At 39.9% G+C, this 27,345-nt stretch overlaps 1 protein-coding gene across 1 annotated transcript in view; it reads left to right on the top strand.

The window, feature by feature from the left end:
- The first annotated feature begins 94 nt into the window (after positions 1-94).
- Positions 95-27,345, top strand: part of LHFPL3 (LHFPL tetraspan subfamily member 3) — a 274,888-nt gene continuing 247,637 nt past the window's right edge. Inside the window, exon 1 of the mRNA XM_085298297.1 lies at positions 95-577. Within this exon, the coding sequence (XP_085154423.1) occupies positions 118-577 (460 nt within the window). The 5' untranslated portion in view covers positions 95-117. The remainder of the gene's footprint in view (positions 578-27,345) is intronic.

Genomic DNA, 27,345 nt, shown 5'->3' with positions numbered 1-27,345 from the left:
CGGCTCTCGCACGCAGCGGCGGCGGCGCCGCGTCGAGCGGAGCGAGCGGGGAGGAGGAGGAGGAGAAGGAGGAGGAGGAGGAGGAGGAGGAAGGGGAGGGGGATCTTCTCGGTGAGGATGCCCGGAGCGGCTGCAGGGACGGCGGTGGCGGGAGCGGGCTCGGCGGCAGCGGGGATGCTCCCGGCTCAGGAGGCGGCCAAGATCTACCACACCAACTACGTGCGGAACTCGCGGGCCATCGGCGTGCTCTGGGCCATCTTCACCATCTGCTTTGCCATCGTCAACGTGGTGTGCTTCATCCAGCCCTACTGGATCGGGGACGGCGTGGACACCCCGCAGGCGGGCTACTTCGGGCTCTTCCACTACTGCATCGGCAACGGCTTCAGCCGGGAACTCACCTGCCGGGGCAGCTTCACGGACTTCTCCAGCCTGCCCTCGGGAGCCTTCAAGGCTGCCTCCTTCTTCATCGGGCTCTCGATGATGCTCATCATCGCCTGCATCGTCTGCTTCATCCTCTTCTTCTTCTGCAACACAGCCACCGTCTACAAGATCTGTGCCTGGATGCAGCTGACCTCGGGTGAGCCGGGGCGCCGAGCCGGGCTGGGGGGGCGGGGGTTGGGGGCGGCCCGGGGGGCTGCGGCCCCCGCGGCAGCGCTGCTGGAGGAGCAGGGATGCATCAGCACGGCGGGCTGCGCCGCCGCGCCGCGCCGCGCCGGGAGCGGGCACGGCGACCCCGGCGCTCCCCGCGCCCGCCCGAGCCGCGGGTGCGCCCGAGGAGCCCGAGAAATTGTGCTGTTAAGCGGGAAGGCGCCGCTGAGCTAAACCGGGTGCATCACACGGCCCCTCTGCCGCCGGGGAGGTCTTGCGTGTTAATAACCGCACCGGCAGAGACAGCCCCAGCCTGTCCTCTAGGACTGGTCTTTCACTAAAGGTCGGGAGGAAATGGAAGCGGGAGCTGTAGGGATGSCTCAAGCCAGTCACGGTGGGCAAAGCTAACTGCCTGTTGAAGGTTAGTCCGTAGCTCAGGTTTCCACCTAGTCAGGAGAAAACCTGCTTCAGCCCAGTGAGGTTAGATGGAGAGGTCCTCCACTGGCCAAGTGGAAGGGCAGCTGAGGTCATTGGGTTTTATATGCCTGAGTTTCTGTTTGGGTCCTATGCCTCCTATTTAAATAAACCTATGCCAAGGTTTATTTTCCTTCATATGTTAGAAAGAGAAAGAAAAATCATTCCAGTTACTAGTTTTGACTCAGAAGGTTTCTTGACATCATCTGACTTTCCCCATCACATCCAGGGTCTCCCTTGGGAAAGAGTATGATAAGAAAGAGGGAGAATACCTGGACATCCCTTTCTACATTTCTCAGACAGCTTTTGTTCTGGATTGGTAGAGAAGTAGAGATTTGTGTGCTGCTGTGAGGCTGAGGAAGGGAAAAGAATGGTATCTAGAGTTGTGACAATAATAAAACCCCTTTAGCAGGGTGGAAAAGATCAGCTCTGAAAAGAGTTAGTCTGAAATGAAATYCTACCTTCCTACCTAGCCTCCTGATAAAGCCTGGAATCGAGAAGTTTTGGCTTTGCAGGAATAAGCCGTTAGGGAAGCAGGGTGAAACATCTCCAAAGCGGGTTTGCAGTCACTTTTTCAGTCCCCTTAATTGACCTACATTAAATTAAGTTTCAGAGCAATAATTCTTAGCTGTTTGCTGAGTACCTTCAGCATTATTCAATTTGTCACTTAGTCTGTAAGGCTTAGTGGAAATTTCTGGTCTGTACTAAATGGCTTTGTCCATTTTTTATGTGCAATGCTGTTTGCATGTGTATTATAAATATTTTTATGTCTTGCTGTTATTACATTTAAGTTTCTGTACATTTTTTTTCTTTATCACTTGGGGATTGATCCTGTGGTCACTTGAGATTGGTAGATTTTCCCCTGATTCCAAAGTGAATAGGATTGGACTCATTATCTTTGCATTGGGGATCCTATGTGATGCCAGGGTTACTTTTTCTATTCAAAGCACACATGGTGTTGTTAATTGTACCCAGTCAYGTCACTTGGCTCCAGGAAGAGCAAGGTGTCAGGTGTACCACTGACATCTCCTCTATTCCATTAAGGACTTTTGCTTTCAGCTGTCTCCTCTCCTTAGGGCTCTGCTGGTATAAGGTGGCATGAATAGTCACTGGCTTGGTGCATCCTCAGCCTGTTTTGTTTGTGTCCTGTATGCAATACAGGAACCCAGTTTCTAGATCCCATATACTTTCCAATATCAGAGATACAGTGTCTTAGTTATATGGTTCTACTGCTTTATGCCGGTAGAAACKAGTGCAAGGTAGACATAAATGAATCTGATTCCTTTACTACATTTCTGCACAAGTGAATAATAATGCTTAGAAATCACTGAATACTGTTGTTCCGTGTGAGTCCAACCAGTATACACTATGCTGTACAAGAGTTGCACTGAAAATGTATTTTCAGGCAAAATGGCATGCAGTTTTCATCATCTTCAAAGCTGATAGATGCACTGCTTGCACTGAAGTCAACAAAAGRAGTTTTATTTCAGTAGCAGAATCACTTCTCAGAGTGCTTACCTCCAAAATTAAAATGAATTATATTTCTCCAAAATTAATTCTTAGGGGAATACATTTACAGTCAAATAGTTATTGGGCATCTCTCACTGTTTGCTGTATGTGAATGTCCCGGAAGAAGAAATAGAGCCATGCTGGATGTTGAAAGAGGCTGACTGTTGTTTGCTGAATGTTGTAAGTTAATTTACTCTTTACCTGACTGTTCATTTTTGCATCACCCTTAAAAAGTTTCCTTCAAAAGAGAGGAAGCTATCAGAAAAAACGCATTGGCTGAGTTTGCATCCTTTGAAGAAGAAAGCTATGGTGGTGGGATCGAAGTGTAACTTAAAATCAAGTGTGCAGGACAGGCAAGTTTTAATGGGCTCTGATAGGTTTCTTATGAATTATATCACCCATTCTGTTATTACTTTACTTTTTTGTGAATATAAGTAACTAGCAATAATAAGCTTAAGATGCTTATCTCTTAAATTATGTTATAATGCCAACTACATATGCATATAGTTCTGCATTGTGCAGGAAGAGGACTGAACTTGAAGCAGTGAAATAAATAAGTGAGTATAGTTTTGATTTTGCTTGTTATTATGTACCTTAGTAGTATTCGGTTAGATCATGTAATAATATTTTAAATTAATATAGTTTAAATCTTCTTAGAAGTACTTTTTTGATTTGAGATTATGCTTGGTTTAGGATTGCAAAKAAAAGCTTAGGATTTCATTGCTTTAAAAGAAACTTTTTGATCACATGCTATCCTGCATGAGTCATTATAAATTCTTAATATGGCTCTTCTTTTGAAAAGGGTTTTTTTAAATAAGGAAAAGATAAGTAATATCTTGGATGCATGCATTTTCAGTCCTTGTCCCTGTCTRTCTAGTCATGCCTCTGACATGATTAAGCAGAAAATTAATCGAAAAAATGTATTTCATTTGTGTATGTGAGGACAATATACATTAGACTCCCTTGTAATTTTGCAATTGCTGTTACTGTTTTTTTGTTTCATGTGCTATCAGTGTACATTTTATRTACCAAGAGCTAATATTGACAATCTGGTTCTCCAGCCCCTACCTTCTGCTTTAACAGTTTCAAAATCAGATGTAAAAGTACTTGCATGTAGACTTACCTAATCTGAGCAGCTGCATGAACACAACCTGTGTAGTCTCAATCACTGTACTGTTAGTGGAAGTGTTAGAAACAAAGTGATATTGGTCTTTATCACCCCGCATCTAAAGGTAGCAAGAAACTCACTCATGAAGACATTTCTTGAGTTCTTTTTTTTTTTTTTTTTGTTATACAAGTTAAATCAATTAAACAATTCTGTCATTGTGATTTTATTTCATTGTTAGACATTTGTCATTTCTTTTTCCTTTACTGTGACATTACAGGTTACAGGAGAGAGAAAAGTAGACAAAACACAGGAAAGGCACAGAAATGCCCCACGGATTAATAGCATGAAAATGAATATATATATTTTTCARTGGATACCTAAGTCCATGCCAAAGAATAAGAGGGCAGTTGAACAAAACATCATAAGCCACCTTTGCTGTGTCAAACTGAAGGCCTGTCTGGTCCAGTATCTTGTCTCTCGCAGTGGCCAATAGTCACAGTGCCTGCGGAAGAGTATAAGAGCAGGGGAAGCTGACTTTGGCCCRCAGGGCTCTCCTTGCCTCCAGCACTTGGCTGTGTGGGGACCTTCTGAGCCAGAATCTCTGCATTTAAGAGCTCTGTATGGAATTTCTTTTTTATGACTTTGGTCACTTTCTGAATCTGCGTAAACTTTTAGCATTTACAGTATCCCAACRCAAGAAGTTCCACAACTTAATGCATAGCGTGCCAAGAAACAGTAGGATTTTTTTTAAAATGTTTTGGATGTGTTGGAGTTTACTTTGATACCCCCTAGCTCTTGTATCAGAAAAGGCTGTGAACAACGGATCCTTAAACATCTTCTTGTGCCACTCTTGATTAGATAGACCTTTTGTTTCCCCCCCCCCTCAGTTATTGTTTTTGAAACTTGAAGAGTCCTTATCTAGTCATTCCTTAGTTGTTAAGTTGACTTGTGTCTTTGATCATCCTTGTTGGTCTTCCCTGAATTAGTTCCTATCTCCTGTATCCTTTGGTGGGACCAGAACTATCACAGTATTGAAGATACAGGCAAGCCAGCAATTTATACAATGACATAATATTCTCTCTTTCGTTCTTTGTTCCTTTCCAATAATGCCTAACATTCATTTTTTTTACTGTTAGTGAGCAATGGGCTGATGTTTTCACAAAACTACCTATTATAACCCCAAGATCTTATTCCTGAAGTGGTAATAGTCACCTTGGAGCACATCATTTTTCCCCTAAAGAATCTRCTTTATATTTATTCATCTACAATGAATTTCATTGACCTTTTTCTTGCATAGTTATTTAGTATTGTGAAGTTTTTCTTCRTAATCAGCCCTTATCTGAGCTACTCTGAATGAGTATCAGCAGCAAACTTTGTCACTTCACTGTTCACCCTGTTTTCCAGATCATTTAAGTATGTGAACAACTCCCAAGTTCCAGCACAGATCCCTGCAGGACTCCACCAGTAACCTCTCTCCACTCCAAAAATCGACATTATTCTCCTACCATCTGTTTCCAATTATTTATCCTTGGAAGGACATTCCTTTTTATCCTCTGAGAGTTTGGTTTTTTTAAAGACCGATCAGTGACGGATTTATCGAATGTCTTTTGGAAATCCAAGTAGATTTTATTTGCTAAATTTCCACAGTACACATTTCTGACTTCTTCATAGAACTCCAGTAGTTTTGTGAAACATGACTTAAGACAGYTGTGTTGGTCCTGCGTTACTCGCTTCCTTTCATATAACAATTATGTCATCTTTGTGTGTGTGCCCACATATTCTTTTGTCTTATTAATTTGCCCCAGGCAGACATCAGGCTTTCCACAGTTCTGCGGATTTTACCTGGACCTGTTTAAAAACTGTTTCATGTCAGCCAATTTCCAGTCCTTTAGAACCAAAGTAGTCTTAAGTGAGAGGTTACAAGCCACACTTAAAAGTTCATTTATAACAGGGTATTGTTGCAGAATAAAAAGATTAAATTTTTCATTGCAGCTTTGTTGTTTGCCATTATACTGGAAGTAAGTTTGCAGGAGCAGGTGACTTTTACATAAGCGTCTTAAAAGGCTTGACCTTGATGATCTCAGAGCCTTTGTTACTGCTGGTTGTCAGTTCTTGGTGCAGGGGTAAATTCCAGAAGGTTAGAAAAATCCGGTCTCATGCCCATATTTGAGCAGGGTATCTACTGGAGTCAGGAATCTGTTCGTAACCCACTGTTCTTGACTATTCTTATTAATTAATTGGAAGAATAATACAAATTTATCACTGCTGAATTTGCAGATGGCACAAGAATTGTTTAACAAATGATAGCAAGTATAGATAATTCCATGGACTAATCTGTATGACATAATTAACTGGGCTTGCTTAAACAGCCTGTATTTTAATACACCAAATACAGTGTAAAACTTCTATGAATCAGAAAGTAGGAGGCGCTCTACTACTAGGAGACTACATTAAGGAAAAGTTACTTAAAAGAGGAATTGGAGGTGGTAGTAGATGCGTGTKAGCCCTCAGTACAGTGCTACACTAAAAAACCTAACATGATCATTATAAGTATATGTAAGAAGTAGGGCTGTAGGGTTACCATTGCCCGCAGTGGTTCCAGTACTCCCTCTGTCCAGTTCGAATGGCTGTCAAGATTGTCTTTAAAGTATAAAGTGGAAAAGGTTTCAGCAGTTATTTAAATAAATGAAAGAAGATGAGCAAAAAGGGTGATTTTTATTGCTATTCAAAAGAAGATTAAAAGTTGACAAATTATGGTGTGTAAAGACCTACATGGGAAAGTAATTTCAAGTAGTACAGTCTTCCTTAACCTGATGGATCCAGTGTTTGGAAGTTACACAAATCTGAGTTAGCCATGAGGTCTATTGTAACTTGTTGAATTTCATTTACTAATCATATTTACAGTGGTTTCTTTGTCACTTAAAGTCTTTTGATAAGACTAGATGCCTCTTTTTCTAAGAGATATGGCGTAACTCACAGGAAGCAAAGGAGCTAGTGAGGCAGAAAAACAGGGTGAATGACCATGGTGACTCTTCTCATTATTAATCTAATATTGTCAAACAAGAATCCTTAATGGACACACCTGCCAGCCTTTGTTCCCACTGCGTTCCCCTTCTGTAAAGTAATAGAAGCACAGAAAGCCTAAGGCAGTGGAAAGCAAATCCTGGAATGTCGAGCAGGTTTTGAACCGAGTTTCAGCATTGATGCTGACTTTAATCAGATGAGTAAACCCTTCCCCCACCCCAGATGAAGTGACTGGGTTTTTTTTTTAGTGATCTTTGAGCCATAGTGGTTATTAGTTCTCCAGAGAGAAAGTTTTGGCAGAAGACACTGAAGGCTCTGTCAACAATAAAATTAGGATGAACTCAGTGTCCCAAGGRTGTAGCATGCTGGGGCTGTGCAGGTGGCTTCAGGCGAAGAGCCATGTGCTCTGCTGGCCAACAAACAGACTCTCTTGTCAAGCCTCCAAGGATATCTCCTAATTAGAGCAGGCCAGGTATATGGGCCCATTTCTCCTAGAGGAGAAATCATACTGCTAATACGATTTAGTGTCTATTGAGCTCCAGAGGAAACTTTCCCACTAGGCTTAGCAGAGAGTCTCGGTGTCTTCCTTGTTGATAGGCTGAGAGTGCACCATGGAAACTCAGTTCTGTCACTACCACTATTGCTGAGATGAAAACTGCCAAGCTGGTTTGAGAATTTTTAATGTCCTGGAGTGAGCTGGAAGTGCATTGGGCAGCTTAAAAAGATGAGTCCAGGGTGAAATGGGTGACAAGACTGTGCAGCCTTTTTGGTTTGGTTACCCTATTTGAAGTAAATGTTTTCACAAATTCCATGCTTTGGTTATGAAAATGAAGGTAAAAGATGTGTTCCGTGAAGAGCAGCACTAAGGGAGAAATGTTGTGCCTCTGTGTCCCTTCCCTTCCTCAACGAGTCATTTCCTTTCCCATAYGCCCTGTGCCTGCAGTGTCAGCAGTTCTTCCCTACATTTTCTTGTCCCTTGGCTCCATGTATCACTTCAGTCTCAGGAGCTGAACTCTCAGACTCCTCACAGGCTCTTGGTCTGTGGAGCTGACAAAGACACACCGTATGTTGTAGCTAGCTGCAAGCTATCTCTGTGTTGATCTGATGTCCTGAAATTGCCTCTTTGGGTTGTTAAGGGATGAACTGTCCTTGTCTTTGTGGGAGTTGGTGGGAATTTCTGCTTTTGCCTGTTACCATTTTTTCTTTTTTCTCCTCACAAAATTTGCAGAAATTTAGGATCTTGGAGACCCCTATCAGCAGTCAAATTTGGTTGAAACTGGTCATCAGGCTCAAAAATTCCTAGGAAGCCATGCCAGACAGACAATACAAGCACATCAGTCTTGCTCCTATACGGAACCTAGTAAAATGTCTCATGTATGAAGTGTATTTCATTTACTTGTATGAATGATTTGAGATTTTGATAGCAAAAACTTGATTTTGAAGGATTAAGTTGTTTTGGAATTGGAGAAGAGATATTTTCTTTTGTTTTAGAGTGTAATAAAAATTTAAGCATCTTGTAACTTTCCCAGTTGCCTCTTATGAACATTGTGGGAGTTGTGGCCCACTGTTTGAGAAACACTCAGATAACAGAATAGTGAGATATCAAGGGAAAAGCATGAAATTATCCAGGCAATTCGAGGAAGAATTCCTTTTACATTGAAAAAAAATGTATGAGAGGGAAGAAAGGAAGGAGGAAAGGAATCAGGAGAGAATTTAAAGGAGGAGAATTTCACCTATTGAAATGCGGTGAGCTGAGAACTTGAATACAGCTGGGAAAAAGAAATTAGAGTGGAGTTTTCAAAAGCAGCTGGTGTTGCTGGAAAGATTTGCTTTCTTGAAATGGAAGGAGGTTTGTTGACATAGACAAAGGCTGCTGCTGAGTTCTTTAAAAATTCCTTCTAGAAGTTTAATGAAGAAAATTGCTATACAGGAAAATGAGGCAGGTATCAGGAGAAGCATATGGATATTATCAGTGGTAGAAGGCATTTTATAAAACAAAGCTAGATTTTCAAACACTAAGGTTATTTTACCTTCTGAGAAGTGAACCTTTTTTAGCACAGTGGTATAGACAGCATTAGCTTTGATCTTGTAAACATAAAGACCGCAAACATATCAGGACAGAAAATCTGTGGCATGATCAGACAGTGTGGACTCAATATTTGAAAACTAACAAGATCCAGCTGTGAGAAATGGCAGGGTCACAGGAGTGAGGCGTCACAAAGGAAAAAATAAAGACATGTTTTTGCCCAGAAATGGCGAAATGAGAAAAAGACATGAACAAGCCTAAAGCCTGAAAAGTCTGCAGAATTTGATAACATCAGTTGCTATCAGCATTGTTAAAAATGCAGTGGCAGCATGACAGAGTGGATAGCTAGAATATGCATTACTGTGTGGAGCAGTGTGCAAATCCCAATTACTAAGAGAGAATTATGGCTAGAATCCTTAAGAAGAGRAATATAATAGACTTCAAGATCTATCTATTCTAAGAAAGGTATTATCCATCTTCATGCTGGCATTCAGAGATGCAGAAGACTTCAAACAAGCTGGCCTTAGAATGAGAAGGTCATACATACCAGGGGAAAAGGTTCCTTTATTTTCTCCTTGAGAAGACAGATGCAAATTTCTGAACTTCATTGATTTTAAAAGGTAGCTGATGGCCTCTGTGGAGAGCCTCTTTGACACAAGCACATCATGTGCTATTTCAGAGATTATTCAATCAAGTAATTGTGCTTGCATCAGAAGGATAGAGCTACAGAGTAAGTGATTTAAAATAAATTAYTACAAACAGTTGATGAGATGTCACACATTCCACTTTCTGTATTTTTCTGGTTGTCTTTCAGAAAAGAAAAGTTTATCGGGAAGAAAGATAGACTTGCAAGGTCAAATACAATTATTGTCTAAGTTGTTTAGAAAATATTATTTGTGAAACATTAGGATTTTTTTGTTGTTTGCTGCTAAAAGTCAACAGTCATGTGCCTTTCTTGTAAAAGTTCACGGAGTAAGACAAATAATCCCAAGTGAGTAACGTGACCAGACTGTCATAGAACAGTGTCTCTTAAGATCGGGGTAGATTTTGGCAGGGAAGGGAGGAGGGTGGGCTGGCAGCAGCACATYTTCTTCCTGTCTAACCTGCCTCTTCCCCTGCAGTAACAGGTTTCTGGAGAGTCTGCAGAAGTGCAGATGCATCCTGAACACTTTTTGTAAYGGGGAATCTCCTGACGTGGGCAGGAAGAGCCTTGGAGAAGGTTATACTACTCAGATGACAGCATGAAAGCATAAAGTATCTGCGTACTGTGCTTCTGTTACTTTCTTGGAGACTAACAGTCTTCAGAGTTAAGCTCAGCTGTTCCTGTAGCTGAGCACAAGCAGGTCATCCCCTCACCTTGCCAGAGCCCAGCAGGGTGACACAATGGCAATGCTGATACCCGTAAATTGAGCTTACCCAGAACCATTCTCTGGTGCAGAGTCAGCTGTCACAGGCAGGCCAGTGTCCATACTATTACATTTTTTTACCTTCCAAAACTGGGTCACAGCTCTGAAATTGCCTACTGGGAATTGTTCCTGGCATGCCCTAACTTGCAAACTGTCCCCTGGCAATTTTTTGGAAGAGTGTTAGTTGGAACAGGCCAAAAACATGCCTGTGGAACATGTCATGGGACAATGCTAACAATTTAATAGCACAGACAATTGAGTTTCAATGCCTGGGAATGTTCCCAGGCACATCTTAATTTAGGGGTATAGACATAACCAATATGCAACAAAATCTCAAGAAGTTCGAGAATTATCTGGAAACTTGAGATGGGATGAGATGGGATTTATTGCTTTAATTTGCATCATTTTATAACGGTAACTCAATGTCATAGTATTCAATTCTGATTTTCATTGTTTTAAATAATATAAATCTGTGGATGAAAAATTTGTCGGAAGTGTAGTTAGTTTTGAAATTAAACTTAGTCCCTGAAAATGAAAGGTGCTTATAAGCTTTGGTAGAAGGAAAAAGTAAGCAAAAATGTTGTAGAATAAGCCACAAAAAATTTTTGACATAGGGCTGGTGGAAGAGTGTGGCCTGTGAGCCTAAAAAGCGTAAATGAGTCTTCTCAAGGATGTAGACAGTGTGTTTCAAAATGAGATTTTCCCCAAGTATCTTCAGCTTAGTTAATAGATCTTKGAACATTATATCCTAAACCACTTCTGCATTGAATCTTTACTCAAGAGACATTCAGTATAGCTTCCCAAAGAGTTAATTCAAAGTTTTAACATTATTTCCACATATTAGACTTTCCATGAAAATAAAATTACTCATTTTTGTAGCTTTATTTTCATTTAAAAAAAGTTAATCCATACTTGGTTGTTGTGTCTTGATATTTAGCCCTCCTATTTCTGGTAAAATTATATTACAGCATTAGTAAAAAAAATGCCATGAATTGCAATTCATGGTCACTATACTAGAAAAATAGGATTTTTGTATTAGGAATCTAGTAGTTTTGCTCCAGGTCTCACTTTCTCTGTATAAGGAAAGAAGATTCAAAGATTAAATTGGAGGAGAAATCTAGCCAAGATTTTTCACTTGCATATGTTGTAGCATGGGCTTGTTAGGCAAGTTTTTCTAGCTAATAAAAACTGTATAACTAATCCCTGGACTGTTTAAGAAATACTGGATGCTCTGTTTCTAACTAAGGCCACATTTTCTTTCTTTGCTTTTGCCTAGATAATGGCATCAGGTAGCACAGCAGAGCTGCAGCAGGGAGTGTCCTCCTTTTGCTAGATTTTCGTAAGAATTCAGAATTCATGGAGATGACTAAATTGTAGCTGAATTCCTTTAGAAATCTGGCTACTAGTGACCATCTGTCTTCAGAATAACATGGCTTGTCTTCTGAAATTCCCCTCTTTAATACAAGTCCAAATCTGCTGATCATTTACCAGCTCCAATCACTTGCTTGCAATCATTTGTGTGAGACATTTTTGTATTTGATCAAATTTTTGAGGCAGTATAATGGCTGGCTTACCAACAATAATTTCAAAGCWGGCACTTCACTGTTGTCAGGCAGATGCCCTCATGGTTCAGTGCAAAGGAAGCCTGGAATACCACACAGAAAGGTCTTTATGACCTTGAGGAGTGAGGCAATAGACGTGGGGTGGAATTCAGTAGCATGAAAGAAAAAGCCACACAGCTGAGGACAAGAAAAAATGAATGACAAGAGGACCTGAGTAGCTAAGTTCACCGAAGGATGACAATACATGTCAACATAATGCAGCTGTGACAAGGGCATGTGTGATCCCGGGATGCATTTCATTAAGTGTTTCCAACTCAGTCAGAGACATGTTTAGTTCGGTTGGTTAGAGCATGGTGCTGCTAATGCCAACGTCATGGGCTYGGTCCCCATACAGGGCTATGCTGAGGGCTGGACTAGATGATCTCCAGAAGTCCCTTCCAACCTTACCATTCTAGGATTCTATGTTAACATCATTATGTGGTGTAGCTTGAGATTTCATTTGGGGTTCTGGTCACCCATATCCAATTCTGACTCAAAGGCAATAGCTGCAGGAAGGAACATCAGATGATGAGGGGAATGGTGAGATTTCTTGCAAGGAGAAAGCTAGAAAAACTTGGTTAGTTTAGTGTAGAAAGAGAAAAGTTGAGAAGAGGTCCAATTTTTCTGCCTAAAAGTACATCAAAGAGCTAATAAACAAGAGTAAGGGAAAAGAACTGTTTAAGCCAGTGGTTTTMAGTTTTGTCTCTTTTGTGGACTCCTAAACTTTTTTCAGAGATGATGCTACATACTCTGTAGAACAAYGTATAGTCTGTTAGGCCTACTTTGCCTCATTACCTTTTAGAAGTGCCTTAGAAGTAGTTTATGTATTCTTTCAGGGTCCATGGATCATAAGTTGAAAAGCAATGATTTTAAACTTGGAGCTAACAATGGAACAAGAACAAATGGGTATAACCTGGATATAAATCACTTCAGYCTGGAAATTAAAAGAAGGTTTCTCATTATTAGAGCAGCAAGGTTCTGCAGCAACTTTCTTATGGGAATTGAATTGGCAAAATACTGAGCTGCTCTCTGGCAACTGATGAGTGTCTGAAAGAGACTACACAATGAGATGCTTGTAACAGCATGCACTGTTCCTCTGGTTTTCATTTCTCAGAACCAATTCATCTAAGTGCATATCCTTTTCCATTCTAGTCCCATTTGTTCTGTTTTTTAAAATCTATCACTCCTACCGGAGTGCCTCCTAAGATTAAAAATAGACAGTGACCAACATCAGTTTATCTGTCAAGTGGGGCTCCGCTCTGCTCCACCCACACTTCCACTCCACTACTGCCTGCCATGCTGACCAAACAAGCCACTAGTTTTCTTAAATTCACAGTAAAACAGTCACAAACAACAGCTATTGCAGTAATATGCTTCACATTTTCCCTTCGCATTCACCATTTTCATGTGACTTGATTATTTAATTTTCTTTAAGAAAATTAAAGTCATGAAGGAGTTAAATCTTGATGTTTAAGAATGAAAAATTTGACTCTTTAAAATATTTTAAAATACCAAGGTTTCAGGAACAACACTTTACAAATTATCGATTCTGTGACTAATGTGAGATATAGTTTTGTTAAGGATGTTTCTTTACGAAGTTGTCCCTTGTCATCTCTCAGCTCATGCAATCATTTTGTTACACCAAGCTGCTATGCAAGCAATTTCCTAAATAGCTGAGTTGAGAGACATGCAAAATCTCTCCAACTCATTGCTATTTTACTGGATGATCCATTTCTGTGTGTGAATAGGCTTGTGTCAAATGCATTGCACGCTATAGAAGGAACAGGGAGAAAGTGTAGAAAGTGTAGAAAGCTGATCAAGCCATCTTTACTCGGGCAGAATGAAAAGTTGAGCAGCACTGACTTACATGTTCAAATATTTCTGCCTCCTTTTCTAATTCTTAAATATTTTATTTTGTAGGCATTTGAGAGGGAGGGAGAGCACTTTGTCAATGGGATAAACAAGTGTTCAGAGGCTCAAACAACTGTCTATAAACTACGTAGAAAGAAAATACACTGACAGTTGCAAATTAAACACTTCTCATCTTGTACACTTCTATGAAAGCTATTGCATGTGGCATATGTACATAAAAATGTGCGTTCAGGATTTTACAACCTTAGTGATAGTTSTGCAGATACTAGTGTCTGAGTTCAACTCACTGAATTCAGTGATATTCTATATGATCCCAAGATGTTAAACATATGACATTTCATTAATTTTTAATTATACATTGTGTTGAAGGAATTGTGACAAGGCAAAATTGAGATTGTTTGGGCAACTGTAACTGCATTTTGTCTCTTCCTGAAGGGAGGTGCATTTTTTTTTATTCCTTGGGGCTACTTTTTCCTAAATCAAGTCTGGGCCAAATACAAAGCACACTTCTACAGTCAGCTCATTTTATTGGGAGTAAAGAGTTTGTCAGATAATGGATAAGCACTGAGGTATCTGACTACACAGACATGCCAGAGTATACTCGCTTGCTTTCACCACAAGCCTTSGCAGACCTAAGCTGGATCTTACAAGGCCAGCTGAATGTTTCGGTACTGAAGTCAACACTGTTCAGGGTCTTAGTTCACGTATGATGTCAGACCSAAGCTCTGTCTGTATTTGTTCAATTCTGTGCTGTAATGATCTGGAAATAAAGACTTTGGGARATCAGAGGACTGATGAGTATGGTACAGAGACGTCTGTATGGATAGAGGTGAGTCTGAGATGAATGCATTCAGTGCAGGTGTCTGTGCACAGTTTCTAAATTTGCATTCTGGTCAATGGAGATACACTCAGTGTAGTTTGTGGAGGCGGAGCCATCAATATTTTGCCCACATCCCACAAAATGCCCACATTTTGTCTCTAGTGGTGTTTGAACTGCCTTAACTGTCCTGTCTCATCTCTAACTGCTTTCCAGAAGGACACAGGTCTTCTGTAGTTCCTCTGTCATATCTGTTGTCTGCACACAGATGTCTCACAAACTGTGGAACAGCTTATATGTCGTTAGGCACCAATGTGTTGGCAAGTGAACTGAACCCGAACTTATACTCCTAGCTTGTATGTAAGACTCTGAGACTCTTCCATTTAGGTCTCTCARTCTGGAGGTGAAACCCACCCTCTGTGATTATGAAAGGAGCCTGGATRTGATACAGTGAGCTGTACTGGATATGAGCTGGATATGAGCTGTGCTGTACGGAGCCACAGCTCATCGATGGTCTTCAGAGATCCTAGGGTTGAATGTGCCTCGGTGGTCTGCCATGGGTGTGACTATGACAATGTTTGAGTTTGGATCAGGAGTGCATTTTTAAAATGAGTCTCATAGTTGTCTCTACTTACAGCATTATGGAGCAGTCATGGGGTCTGCAAACAGGACTCTCAGTTGACTAAACTAAACCAGAAGGTGCTCTCCAGGAGTCCACATCATGCACTTCTRTCACTCATGTGAGTGCAGTCCACAAGACTGAACAAGAGCTATTCCAAAATGAAACTTCTGAAACACATCACAGAATCAGTAAGGTTGGAAGGGACCTCTGGAGATCATCTAGTCCAACTTCCCAAAGATTTCCTGGTGCTGGTTCCACTGGGGCTTGAACCCAGAGCCTTCAGCATGTAAAGCAGATGTGATAACCACTACACTGGAATACTTCTGCAGACACATRTGCTGTGGATATTAGGTGCTAAGCACCAAGTATTTCATTTTATAGATCCACTCTAATGCACTATACTACTTGCTAATGTAAACATAGTCTATGCATTCACACTTTGGATTTTATTAAATTTAGGCTTGCCTGTGTCTTGTGTTTATAAAGATGAGTTTAGGGATAATTAAATATGTATTTTATTCTAAATAAGCAATATGTACCATCAATCATAGTTCTTTCTTAATCTGCTCTTGTCTGGGATTAAAATACAGTCACCGTGTTATAAAGGCAGGTATCAGAAATATGATAAAGGAATTTGAATTATCTGATGCTGAAGGAGATTAGTGGATAGTGTATAAAGAGCTGTAAAACAGATATTGACAAGAACAAAACTGTTGTTATTTATTGCTTCCATTTATCATAGCATTCAAAGTCAGGTTCTAACCATTAAAGTAAGTATCTCAGTTTTGTTGAGCTTCCATGATACTTGTCAGACTGGAATAAATGCAGGAAGTAATATGTATGTAAYATCATCATTTTCTGAAAAGTTTTAACAGTCTAAAATGAAATTGCATTTTTTTTATGTAAGTTCTTTAATGCCTTGGGTTTTGTTGCTGTATTCTCAGTGCACATKGTGATAGGTCATTAATTTGTATATGGATATAGCCAATTGAGAATAAGAGCAAGGAAAGTCATTATAAAGCAGTGGTGATTCTTTTGTTCTGTAAAATAATGTATTTAAATTATGATTTCTCAAGCTCTTCTAGAGTGCATTATAGTATTATTATGTTGATCCAGAATTTGGTAGAATCATTAAAAATATGTCCATTTATTTCAACAGCCCTTACATCAGTTGAGCAAAGGATTTAAGTATATGCTTAATTTTTGACTTCAGTGGGACAGAAACATATTTTAAAAGCTTGGCTTAACTGAAGTCCATCAAGTATGCCCACCCATTTGAGATGTCAGTCATCAAATATTTCCTCTATGTACTTGGTACACTTTTTCACAATTTCTACAAATATATGCATTGTAGTAAGTAGCGGGGTGGCAGATCTGCGTCAAAATACTAATAGGTTAACTTCTAAGGACCAGCAATCTTGACTTTATATTGAACAACCTCTTCTTGTGAATAACCCCATTTGTCTATGCCATTTTGTGTCTATGCCATTCAGTATTAGAGAAGCTATTAATTTTTATATCAAAACATTATATCAAAATCTTACTGTGCACTTGTAATGTTCAATATCCTGCTGTACAATCAGATGAAACACAGTGTGATTCCACAACAAGAGAAAACTTGTCTTAATAATATAAACATAGAGTGATCTTTGTACAACCAATTTTATATACAATGCTGTTCTTTAAAAAAGAATGACTATATGGTCATTTGGTACATAACATATTTCTAGCCTGTAGCCACATTAGGATGCAGTGRTGGACAGTAAGGTGGGACTTAGTATTTATGATGCTACTGTAGATTTTAATAAAAGGTAGCATGAGTGACATGATTTCCTTAGCTTATAGATAGTATACCAAATTGTCACATGCCACAAAATGCATAAGCAGATACCATATAAAATACTGTACACCAAGAACTGCACTTGCAGCAGATTAAAGAGGGAGTTGTAAAATTAAGTATAACATCACTGTTTAGTGAGTACAGGGTAATTTAAGTCTGGAGTTAGAATAGTGCAATGCCAGTCAGCCCCCAAAGACTGAATAGTAGGAGTCAATTGCTGTATGTCTATGTAATCAAGATCATAGACTCATAGAATCAGTCAGGTTGGAAGGGACCTCTGGAGATCATCTAGTCCAACCTCCCTGCTCAAGCAGGGTCACCTAGAGCATGTTAGACMGGGTTGCATCCAGGCGGGCCTTGAAGATCTCCAGAGAAGGAGACTCCACAACCTCTCTGGGCAGCCTGTGCCAGTGCTCYGTCACTCTCACAGGGAAGAAATTTTTCCTTATATTCAGGCAGAACTTCCTGTGCTTCAATTTCTGCCCATTGSCTCTTGTCCTGTCACATGGAACAACAGAAAAGAGTTTGTCCCTGTCCCCTTGACRCCCTCCCTTCAGATCATAGGAATGAAAGTAAAGTATCTAAGCTATTATGATTATGAAGATAAACTGCTACATAAATAACTAGATGAATGACTGTCAGTAACATGCTTATATTTTTTATCCACTTAAATAATTAAAGTAATAAGCTTCCAAACCTTGCTACATCCAAAACAATGTGAAACTTTGCATTCATATTACTGTTTTCTGTTACTTCTTCCTTTCCACTGTGTTTTGTKTTCCTACTGAATAATGCCCCTAGTGATACTATAAGACCCTGGGACACACCCTAGATTTGATTTTATGTTTGAACAGAGCCCAATATAGCTGAATCCTGATTGTGGCCTCCAGCCTCGACTGCAGTGCAAATTGAGGTAAAGACTATTATTATTATTTTAATTTTATTTGAATGGTGTGAGTAACATAAGCTTGATGAGGTACCCAATTTGCAATAGTAGTAACTATGTACTTATCAAACCTTGCTGTRTGACCTTGGGTAAGTCATTTCACCTTTCCCATCTGTAAAATGAGAGCGAGATAACTCCTTAAAATATGCGGTGCAGGTACTAGCTGTATTAAGGTGCAATAAGTACTAGAAACTTATTGCAATGCTTTGCATGCAAATTCTGGGTCTACTCTGTGCAAGATGACCCCTCACCTTTACAAAAACTCTGAGATCCCCAGCCGATCTTAATAGTAATCAGTGTAAACAGTGAAAACATGTAATTACTTGAAAAAGAGAAGACAAAATTAAACATATTTTTAGGTGTACATCACTGTGAGCAACCATCTGTAGGATGATAAATAGTGGCATACATACATAAACACATTGGGTTGTCGTTCCAGACAACATATTCTGTATGTTTATTCCTGTATTAATGAGAGACTCAGTTCTGTTTTGACATCTGTCACTTTGCAATCATAGCAGTGCAGTACTGAATTTGAGAACAGAATTCATTGACATTATTTGAGCCTTTCAGTCTGTATATTGGAAATATATGTGATGTATTTGGCCAAACCAGACTTTTTTTCTTGGACAGTAAGACCTAACTGACTTGATAAGCAGATGACGTAGTTTGAAATGCATCAGTTTAGGAACCCAAATCCTGAGGCCATGATCATCGTAGGCAGACTTGAGAGGAATGCTGTGATACAGGAATGACTGACAGAACCAAAGTTTAGCTGATCCTATTTATTTCGTCACTTCAACATTCAGCGGAGTGTAATACTTCCTTTTTTGACTTGTTTTTTTCTTTCAAAAAAGAACTGCAGCATATCCAGATATATAGCTCATGGCTCATTTACTCAACAGTATGGTGAGTGCCACCACAGTGATTCTCTTTTGAACTTACATGAGTGACAGATTGTTCAGACCACTGGCTTTCAGCATCCACAGCAAATAGTCATGATGTAAGGCTTTCTACTGGCAAGAACTGCTACGGGGAGCAAAAKTACAGTTGACACCCAAGGAGTTACCAGATATATTCAAACCACATCTTGGGACCATTTGGCTGAGGGCATTAGCTTTAAGTTCCTGCAAGATTTAGCATTTCACTTTTTCTTCCTTCCTGTATATGTTCTGGCTGTTCAACTATGACTGCTCTGAGTAGATACATAGTAGCATGAAAGGAAGACAGCSTATACAGAGAAGATCTGTTTACAAAGCAACTTAGAGGAACAGCAGCCAAAATTGGTTTTCTGCAGATAGAGGAGCAAGCTTACATTGATTGGAAGGACCAAATTTCTTCTCARAGACTTTCAGTGTTCTCCAGTATAAACCAGAACTTAGTTTATAAAGGAGAACTTTATCCTTCTTTACTATGGCCTCCACCTACTGAAGTATCTTTCTTAGAAATATATTTTCCCTTTTTGAAAACAGCCTGTGCAAGTAAGCTAATTCTCACATAAGACATAATATTGATGCTCATGAGAAAATCCAGCTAGATCAGAACTACAGGAATATGTAATTAAGCAACCTTTGTGTAGTCATAGTTGATGGGCACCTAAGTGGATTCCATCCTAGAATTCTAAAAGGGTATTATGGAATTATAAAGGGAATTATAATTCTAAATGAGCAGTTATTTATGCTGCACTACTCTAAATTAGATTCTTAGTGTCTGAAGAATAGAGGAAAACCAGCATATTGTCATTTAGAAATTCTCAAAGGCTGTTCATTCTACTTATGCTCTTGTTGTCATTTTACTTGTGTTTCTGATAGAAAAGCTGATATGAGACTGAGAGCAAAGGGGTAATAGTGAAATTCCAGGTAAATAATCCTTGCTATTGTACTACAAGTATATTAGTTTCTTCTGTAATGCTAACATCCATCTGGGAAGAGTTTCCTTCCAGAAAGAATGGAAGCAATGAGAAGATAACAGTTTTCACCCAACAGCAGTAATCTGGCAAAGATATGGTTATTATTTTTGAACTGTGACTTTTAGGTCTACCTGCAGAGATGGTGGATGGATAATTTCAATCACAAACACTTAGAGAAATCTGCTGTGGGGAAGAACTCTTTCCTCTGTTCCAGGAAAGCAGTGCCAAGAGGGATAATTTTATTCTTCAGTGAGTTTTTGGGTGGTGCTACTTACAAGCTGAGAACTCTGTGAAGGTTATTTCTTGAGCCACATTTTGTCAATGAAACTTCTGCTCCACAGCCAGAAAATGCTCTGACTGGGGAGAAAAAAAAAACATAATGTTGGCAGGAAATTTTATGACATATTGGATGATGTCATTAAGGGAGCTGTTAGCAATCTGTCATTTAAGGAACAGCTTCTGCTATTCCAGCRTAAGGGAGGTGATTTAATTCTATATCTGCTTGGATTTCTCCTATACAATCAGTGGAGACCCAAGAGATTCARGAGGCACAGTATGATACTCTCCTGATTACTTTGCTGTCATCTCCAATTTATGGCCTTGAGTGCACGTGAATGAAGTGTTCATGCACAGAGGAACAGGTGAGAGTGTGTTGTAAGATGCTCCCCAGACTGATATAGCCATGTACATGTATGTCATTTAACCTGTACTTCCCCATACAGGGAAAGTATTCTTATGTAAGTAGTAACTGGGACGACTGTAGCATCAAACTCAGGCGAGGTAAACATATTTGCTTACTGACAAATGAGAGAAGGAAGAGAACTGCCTAGGAGTATCCATGACCTGGCACCAGAGCAAGTGCCCTTTCTGTTGGAGGGTGGCACATTAACTCAGATTGTACCGGTCTTCAGGAAATCGTTGGGGTTGTTGCAGCCTTCTCTCAGCCTTGCTCTTGTCTTCTGTGAGTTTTCCTTATGAGGTGGCTGGGAACTGACAGTATGGCTGCCCCCCAGGCAGAACAGCTCACTGGGACTGGAGAAGGGGATGTTCTCATTTTGCCTCTTGAAAAGCTCCTCAGCTCCTTAGTGCAATTAATGCTCTGTTTCTGTTGATTGAGTTCTAGGCTAGAGAACAGAATAGCAGAAAATTCCTTAAAACTGTGATTTGGACATTCTGCATAACATATCCAGCCTCTTCCTGCTTTTACTGTAGGACACACAAAGCTGGTTCCTGAGTGCCAGCATCAAGAGCCAGACTGTTGCCCCGTTCTCTCCCAGCAGACTGCAGAGCACAGTGTTACGATGCAAGAGGGGATGCTGGGGGATATCTCCAGTTTATTGCCACAGGATGTTGTGAGCAAAAGCACARATTGCTTCAGAAAAGGGTTAGACAATTAATAGAGAAGACATCCAGCAATGGCCGTTGAATTTACTGACTTGGATACTGCCACTGACTCACAGCAGATTGCTGGGTGTTAGAAGGATGTGATGGAGGAAATACTCATCTTGCTTCTAATATTTTTCCCCAAAGTTTCTGCTATTGTCTGCTGTTGATAATGTGATTTCAGACTGGATGAACCTTTAGTCTCTCTGAGAAGCCAGTTCTTGTGTTTGTAATTATTCCTTTGCAGGTAGGTTTAACAGAGATTATTTCTTCTTCCTGTGGGCCATGGCATATTCCAGTGTGAAGTGCCAGCCAGAGGACTCCTGAGCATTTGTGCCATCCTGTTTTGAATACTCATGCTGTCTTGAAAATACTTTTTCTTGTCATAAAATACATTCACAGATCTATAGAGTTAAAGGCCAGACAGGTCTGTTAGTCAGCTTTACTGGATAATACGTGCCATAGAGCTTTACCAAGCTATTGCTGAACAGAGTCCAAGTATGCTAATATTTGTTCGTTTATTCTGGTAGCAACTGCAAAGAGATGCCAGAGTCAGGAGATGGCAACTGAGTTTATTTCCTCCAGATATCCTAGGATTTCAAAAATGTTGTTGCAACTGATTTCGTAAATGCATAACTTGAATGAAAAAGCACCTTAAATTGGAGCAGTATCTAAGAATACTTAGTTAGCATTTCTATAAYGGTTTTAAACCAACTGTTTCAAAATGCTTTTACACAACAATAAGCATGGTTATCACTATCCTATTTTTCTTCACTCTCAGCAACTGAGGACAAGAGGGTTTGCTAACTGCCAAGAACAGAATCCTGCCTCTTCATCTGCTGTTTTATCCTCTTGGTCTAATCAATCTGATATCACTCAGCCTCAGTCTTTTCCAGGGCCGGTGGACAACAAGTTCTGGAGCAGAAWGGAGTGGAGAATCGTAGTTTCATACCTGCCATAGAAAGATATGCTTCTGAAATACTGTTATCATCCTCACAGCTGGGATCCACAGTCTTGAAGAGACAGCTGGAATAAGCAGGAGAGTTGAAAGATGGGAGTGGAACTTGGTACACTCTGATGGTCTCAGTGCATATCATAGAGCAGGAGACAGAATTGGCCGCAATATGAGCTCAAATGCAACTGTCAATGGTAGATGAATTCTTAAATCTGTTTGTCAGCTGACCGAATAGTGATCATGAGACAAGTACCTGTAGAATCAGAAGTCTGGATAAAAATATAGCATTATAAAAACCTAATATATTTGGTAAGGAATAATTGTCGTTTTGAGTCTTAACCTTTTCAGATTTTCATTTTCAAAGTTTTCTGTACAACTCTGAAGGCTAACCTGACATTCTTGCTTACTCGTAGATGTCCAGTTTCCAGGAACTGGGACTTTGATAAATCACCAAATAGCTGAGATACTCGATGAAATTCTGAGTGTGAGCAAAATTGAGAACAAACTGACAGTTACCAAAATATAGCCATAGGACTGCAGCCTGACCTCCAGTGATGAACAATTCTTAATATATATTTTCTAGGGGGAGGGAGGAAGGTTAGCTTCAGTAGGAATAATTGTGGGAAGAATTTGGAAATCTCGGCAAAATGATAAGGGCTTGATGATCTTATTTTAAAAAGAAATTAATATGAAGGGTAGAAAATAGCAAGAAGGGTGAATGTATCTATAAGAAAGTTTATGCCAGAATTAAGTGCTAGCATGTACAGAAGAGTTACAAATTGGAATATTACCTGCATAATAGAGAGAATTTTGGCTTTCCAATGATTGCCTGTGAAAGCAAAATTTAGTAGAAAAAATCARTTCTTGTAGGTTTTTAAAATAAATCTTAATTGTATAATTTCTAATAAGCTACAATGCTTATATCCTTATCATAGAAGTCTTAAAAAAAATAGAATGAGATCTTCAGTTTCCAAAAATAGTTTGCCAAGAGTGGAGGTTTTTTTCCTCTGATTGCAAGAGAAATTATTCTGCAGTATTTTATTGAAGAATGAGTAGTGTCCTGTAAAAGAATAATTGATAAGTGATTTTTCTCCGATTTTGTTGTGCTGTCTAGATGAAATATTCACCGTAGTACTGACCCCTTACTTGTGCAATTTGTCTGATGTTTGCTCAGAGATGTTTAGAAGTAGTGGAGCAGAAAATCCCTTGCTACAGCCAGCATTTGCTGGAGATTACTCTTCACACTGGCATAAGTTGAAGGAGATTCACTGGACAAAGCAATGAAGTGGCTGTATGTGTTCAAGACTAGAAATCTTTTGAGCATGATCCTCAAATAACATACCCAAAAAAGGAAAGCCACTCTTTTTTTTTTGAACAGATAAAAATATTGAAGATATCAAACAGATGTGAGGGATGCACATTTGAGCTTCAGACGAAGAAGATGAAATAGTGCTGCCTTTTTAGTTCTTTTTGTTTAGGAGGCAGAGTATTTTGGGGTTGGACGGAGGCTCCTTTATTTCCTGAGGTAATATTGAGTATTTGCTGATGCATCACACTTTACAGTATGATTTGACTTGTGCTGCATTGCAGCTGTAAAGGGCATTCATAAGCATGGGGCAAATGTGGCTCAGCTAGTTGAACAGAGTGAGCAAAGGATTTGTGTGCTGTCTTTTGCCTTTTGGCAAATTTTGCTTAAACTCAGATTTGCAAGCTCCTCAGAGCAGTGACTCTTGCCTGGTTTCTGAGAAGCATGTGCTACTCTTTGGATACTCAAAGTCGTAATGCACAGGAAACTGATGAGAACATTCAATTACTTGTTATCTCCTCCAGTCCCTGCAGCCTGCCTCCATTGCTGTACTGTGGCCTTTTCCTCGTAGCAAACAGCTAACTGTGGAGCTGGCACAACCTGCAGCCTCAGAGAGCCACTTGCCTACTCTGATCTGTTCTTTGGARGTGCTGGAATAGCCATGTGGCCCCAATGTAGGCTTTTGGGAGGCTGGAAACAGTGACATTTTCCATACTAGCCTACGCTGGCTTTGTCAAAGAGGCAGCAAGGACAGCACCTCATATCATGCTTCTTCCCTGAACTTGTATTTTACTCTCTAGCTCTCACGTCTATTTCACTGTATAATCCTTTCCAAAAGTCCCTTTTCTGTTTTGACACTGCTCTAGCAATAGACCAAAAGGATTTGTGGCAGATGCCCAAGGGGGGAGGTCTTACTGAATTCAGCAATAGTTACAGGAACTTACTGCCTGTCAAGATAAAGAATGGCTCCTGAGGGGAAAGATACTCCTTTGGTGATTGTAGAGGTCAGGGAAGCTTTCAGTTCTGGGTTTGCATCTGCCATGCACTTCTTCTGAGACTTTTGGCAAGTAACAGTCTGAATTTTATTTCTTACAGTCAGCCAAGGAGAGGAGAATGTGATTACAGTAAACTCTGAAGAAAGGGCAGTGGGGAGGACTCGGAGATAACTTGGATGAAGCAAAACATGTAGATAAGGCTATAGGAACATATATATGGAGGAAAAATAGGTCTGTGATTTTGTTAGTTGCACAGGGAAGTAATCCCTAGGCAATCTAAGGGTACGTACACAGACCATGGTGCTGCATAAATGCAGCTATACTGTTTCCTTTGTGGATAGCCATAGTATGCTTAACTCCAGCCAACATAATTGAAACCAGTTATATGAGCAGCATGTGAGGAGGCTAGCTGAGCTCTGAGCCCCATCGTGTTGAGCACTATGCAGAAGTAGGTGAAAGAGACTTTAGTTTGCGTTTTAAACAAACAAGACAGGAAGGGAAACAGTGGCTGAGAAAAGAGATGTGACTTTAGCCTGGTGCCCCCAACAGAGCTGGGAATACAGCCCATATCTCCTGACTCATTCACTAGCCCCAGCCACAAAGCTCTGCTGCCCCAAGTGATGGGGAAGAGTTCTTCATAAAATTTCTGTAGATCCCGCTGAGGTATTTCTATAGTATATTCACACTTTATTCAGGGATATTTGTGGTAATTATATATTGTCTTTCTTCTCTGTCCTCATTTTGAATTGCTTGGTCTGTACTTCACTGTAGCACAGCTTGGCTCTTGGTCCAGTCCAGCTCTCATACTACACTGCACACRTGCCCAATAAAATTTTTTGCACTGATAGCTGCCATAAATGTACAGTAGCAGCTTTCCTAACCTGGCTAACTTGGTATTCTTTCATTATTTCATTATAGCAATATCAAAAGGTCTTAGTGCCTTTATGGATGAATGACTAGAGAATATATTTTTGTGAAAAGGATCTCTTTTTGGTTAGGAAGCAATTCTAAAAATATCCTCAAAATCCTTAATGATATTTATTCTACTCATCTGACCTAAAAATAGCTAAGGCAATTTGAGTGGGAATGAAAAATCGCTTGCGTGTGGAGTTTCAGCTCTAAGTGCAAGGCAATACACTCTTAGATCAAACAGTGAGGTAAAAGTCAAGATTTCCTTTATAAGTTTATAATCRTAGTCTCAATGCTTTGCAAACTCATTGTGGCCTTAGACAAATCACAGTTTCTCCGTCCTCAAATTAGGAATGAAAATTATTTACTACTCAGGTCTGTTGTGGAAATATGTTAGTTAATGCTTCTAAATGTGCTTAATAAATAATTTCCTACTACTTTGTACTACAGTATTGTGTTTGGATATTATCCACTGTTCCATTTCTTATAGATCAGAGCCACATTGGTTGTATTTCTTTGGGAATTATTATTGGAAAACAAGAAGATAATATATGACCAGCTAAAAGGCTGTTTGGGCCTCAGGAAGAAAAAGGCTTCTCATCCCTGATTTAGCTTGATGTGAGAGTGTCTGAGCACCTTGCAAATGTCCATGACCAAAGCTTCTTAACCTCATCAGGAGAAGGGCAATAGTGCTGCTACCTAATGAGGAGAAAATGGATGTTTAGAGAAACTTAGACCAGCAATTTAGACTCAAGAGCCTACATGTAAAGATACTGGTTTTCTGAAATTAGATCAGGGTTGCTCAGGAAAGATGTGATGTGTACAAGTCCATAACCTATTGCTCTAGTCTCTTAATAACCAAACTATCCCTGCTATGACTGCCAAACATTACTATAAACAGAATTTCAGTGCAGGGTTATGAACTGACTGTAAAGATAGACACTGTCTTAACTTCATTGGTAGAACATCGCCAATGACCGTAGGATGAAAATACGGCCTAGATTAAGCAAAAATTCAGTGATCTAATTCTGATGAGGTATTTAGTGGTCTTTTCCGTAACTTATGAATGAAAGTGGCACCTGGTTTGTCTAAGGTCACAGTGCTCTTGAGCAGTTTATGATAACCATGCAGTAGAACTATATAAGGAAAAACCTGTTACTGTGAAATCTCTTAAGTGACATTCCTCTCCCTGTGTGCAGGGTGGTCTGTGAGAGTTTGGTACACAAGGGCTAAAAAAAGGGCAGACTTTCTGCCAGAAAGATGAGGCAGCTTGCTTAGCTCTGTGCAAGAGCCCTGGGAATACTGCAAGGTTGCAGCAAGAAGCGAGAAGTGGTGTTATTTTTGCTAAGAGAATAGACACTGGTCTTCACACTGGCTTGTGTGCTAGAATTTGGTCCAGAGAATGAACTGTCTTTTCCTTTTTCTGGAAAGTCCATCTTTTTTGATTTTACAGATTATAAGGCCAAAGGGACCACTTTGAACATTTAGTTTGACCTGCTTAATGATGTGGCCCACAAGGCTTCCCTGAATTAATTCTAATTTGAATTAAAGCAAAAAAAAAAAGAAAGAAAAAAAGAAAGAAAAGAAACTAGATTCTCCTGCTCATTCCCAAATTCTATCAGATTCCCAGTCCATTGATATTTCAAAACTTCTTATGGGACTACTTTTTATGGGACTACTTCTAACTGCAGTTATTATTGCTTTCTCAGTTTCTTTCTAGTTCCAATATGAATTGGAGAACACGTGTGACTGTGGTTTTTGCAGTCCTATCAAGGCCCATGGATGGGCAGGGGACTGTAGGTGAGGACTCATTACAGAAACACTGGCAAATGAGTGGGAAGGAGTATGGTTAGCATTGCTGCTATATAGCTGTGAGCTATGACATCCTGCACAGCATCCTGTGAGTTACAGCATGGCAGAAGAAAGAGACTGGATGTGTTCACAGTGACACGAGCTGGAATTTCCATCCCTAAGACCTCGTGGTAAAGAAGGCACCTATATAAATAGCTTGTTAGCTTAAATATAATATGGTAAATGTTGAAGCTAGTCAACATA

This window comes from Rhea americana, unplaced genomic scaffold (genome assembly GCF_003343005.1).
Source record: "Rhea americana isolate MKP2758 unplaced genomic scaffold, rheAme1 scaffold_1, whole genome shotgun sequence".
Classification (NCBI taxonomy): domain Eukaryota; kingdom Metazoa; phylum Chordata; class Aves; order Rheiformes; family Rheidae; genus Rhea; species Rhea americana.
The sequence above is the reverse complement of the archived record's forward strand: the minus strand, read 5'-3'. Positions and strand labels throughout refer to the sequence as shown.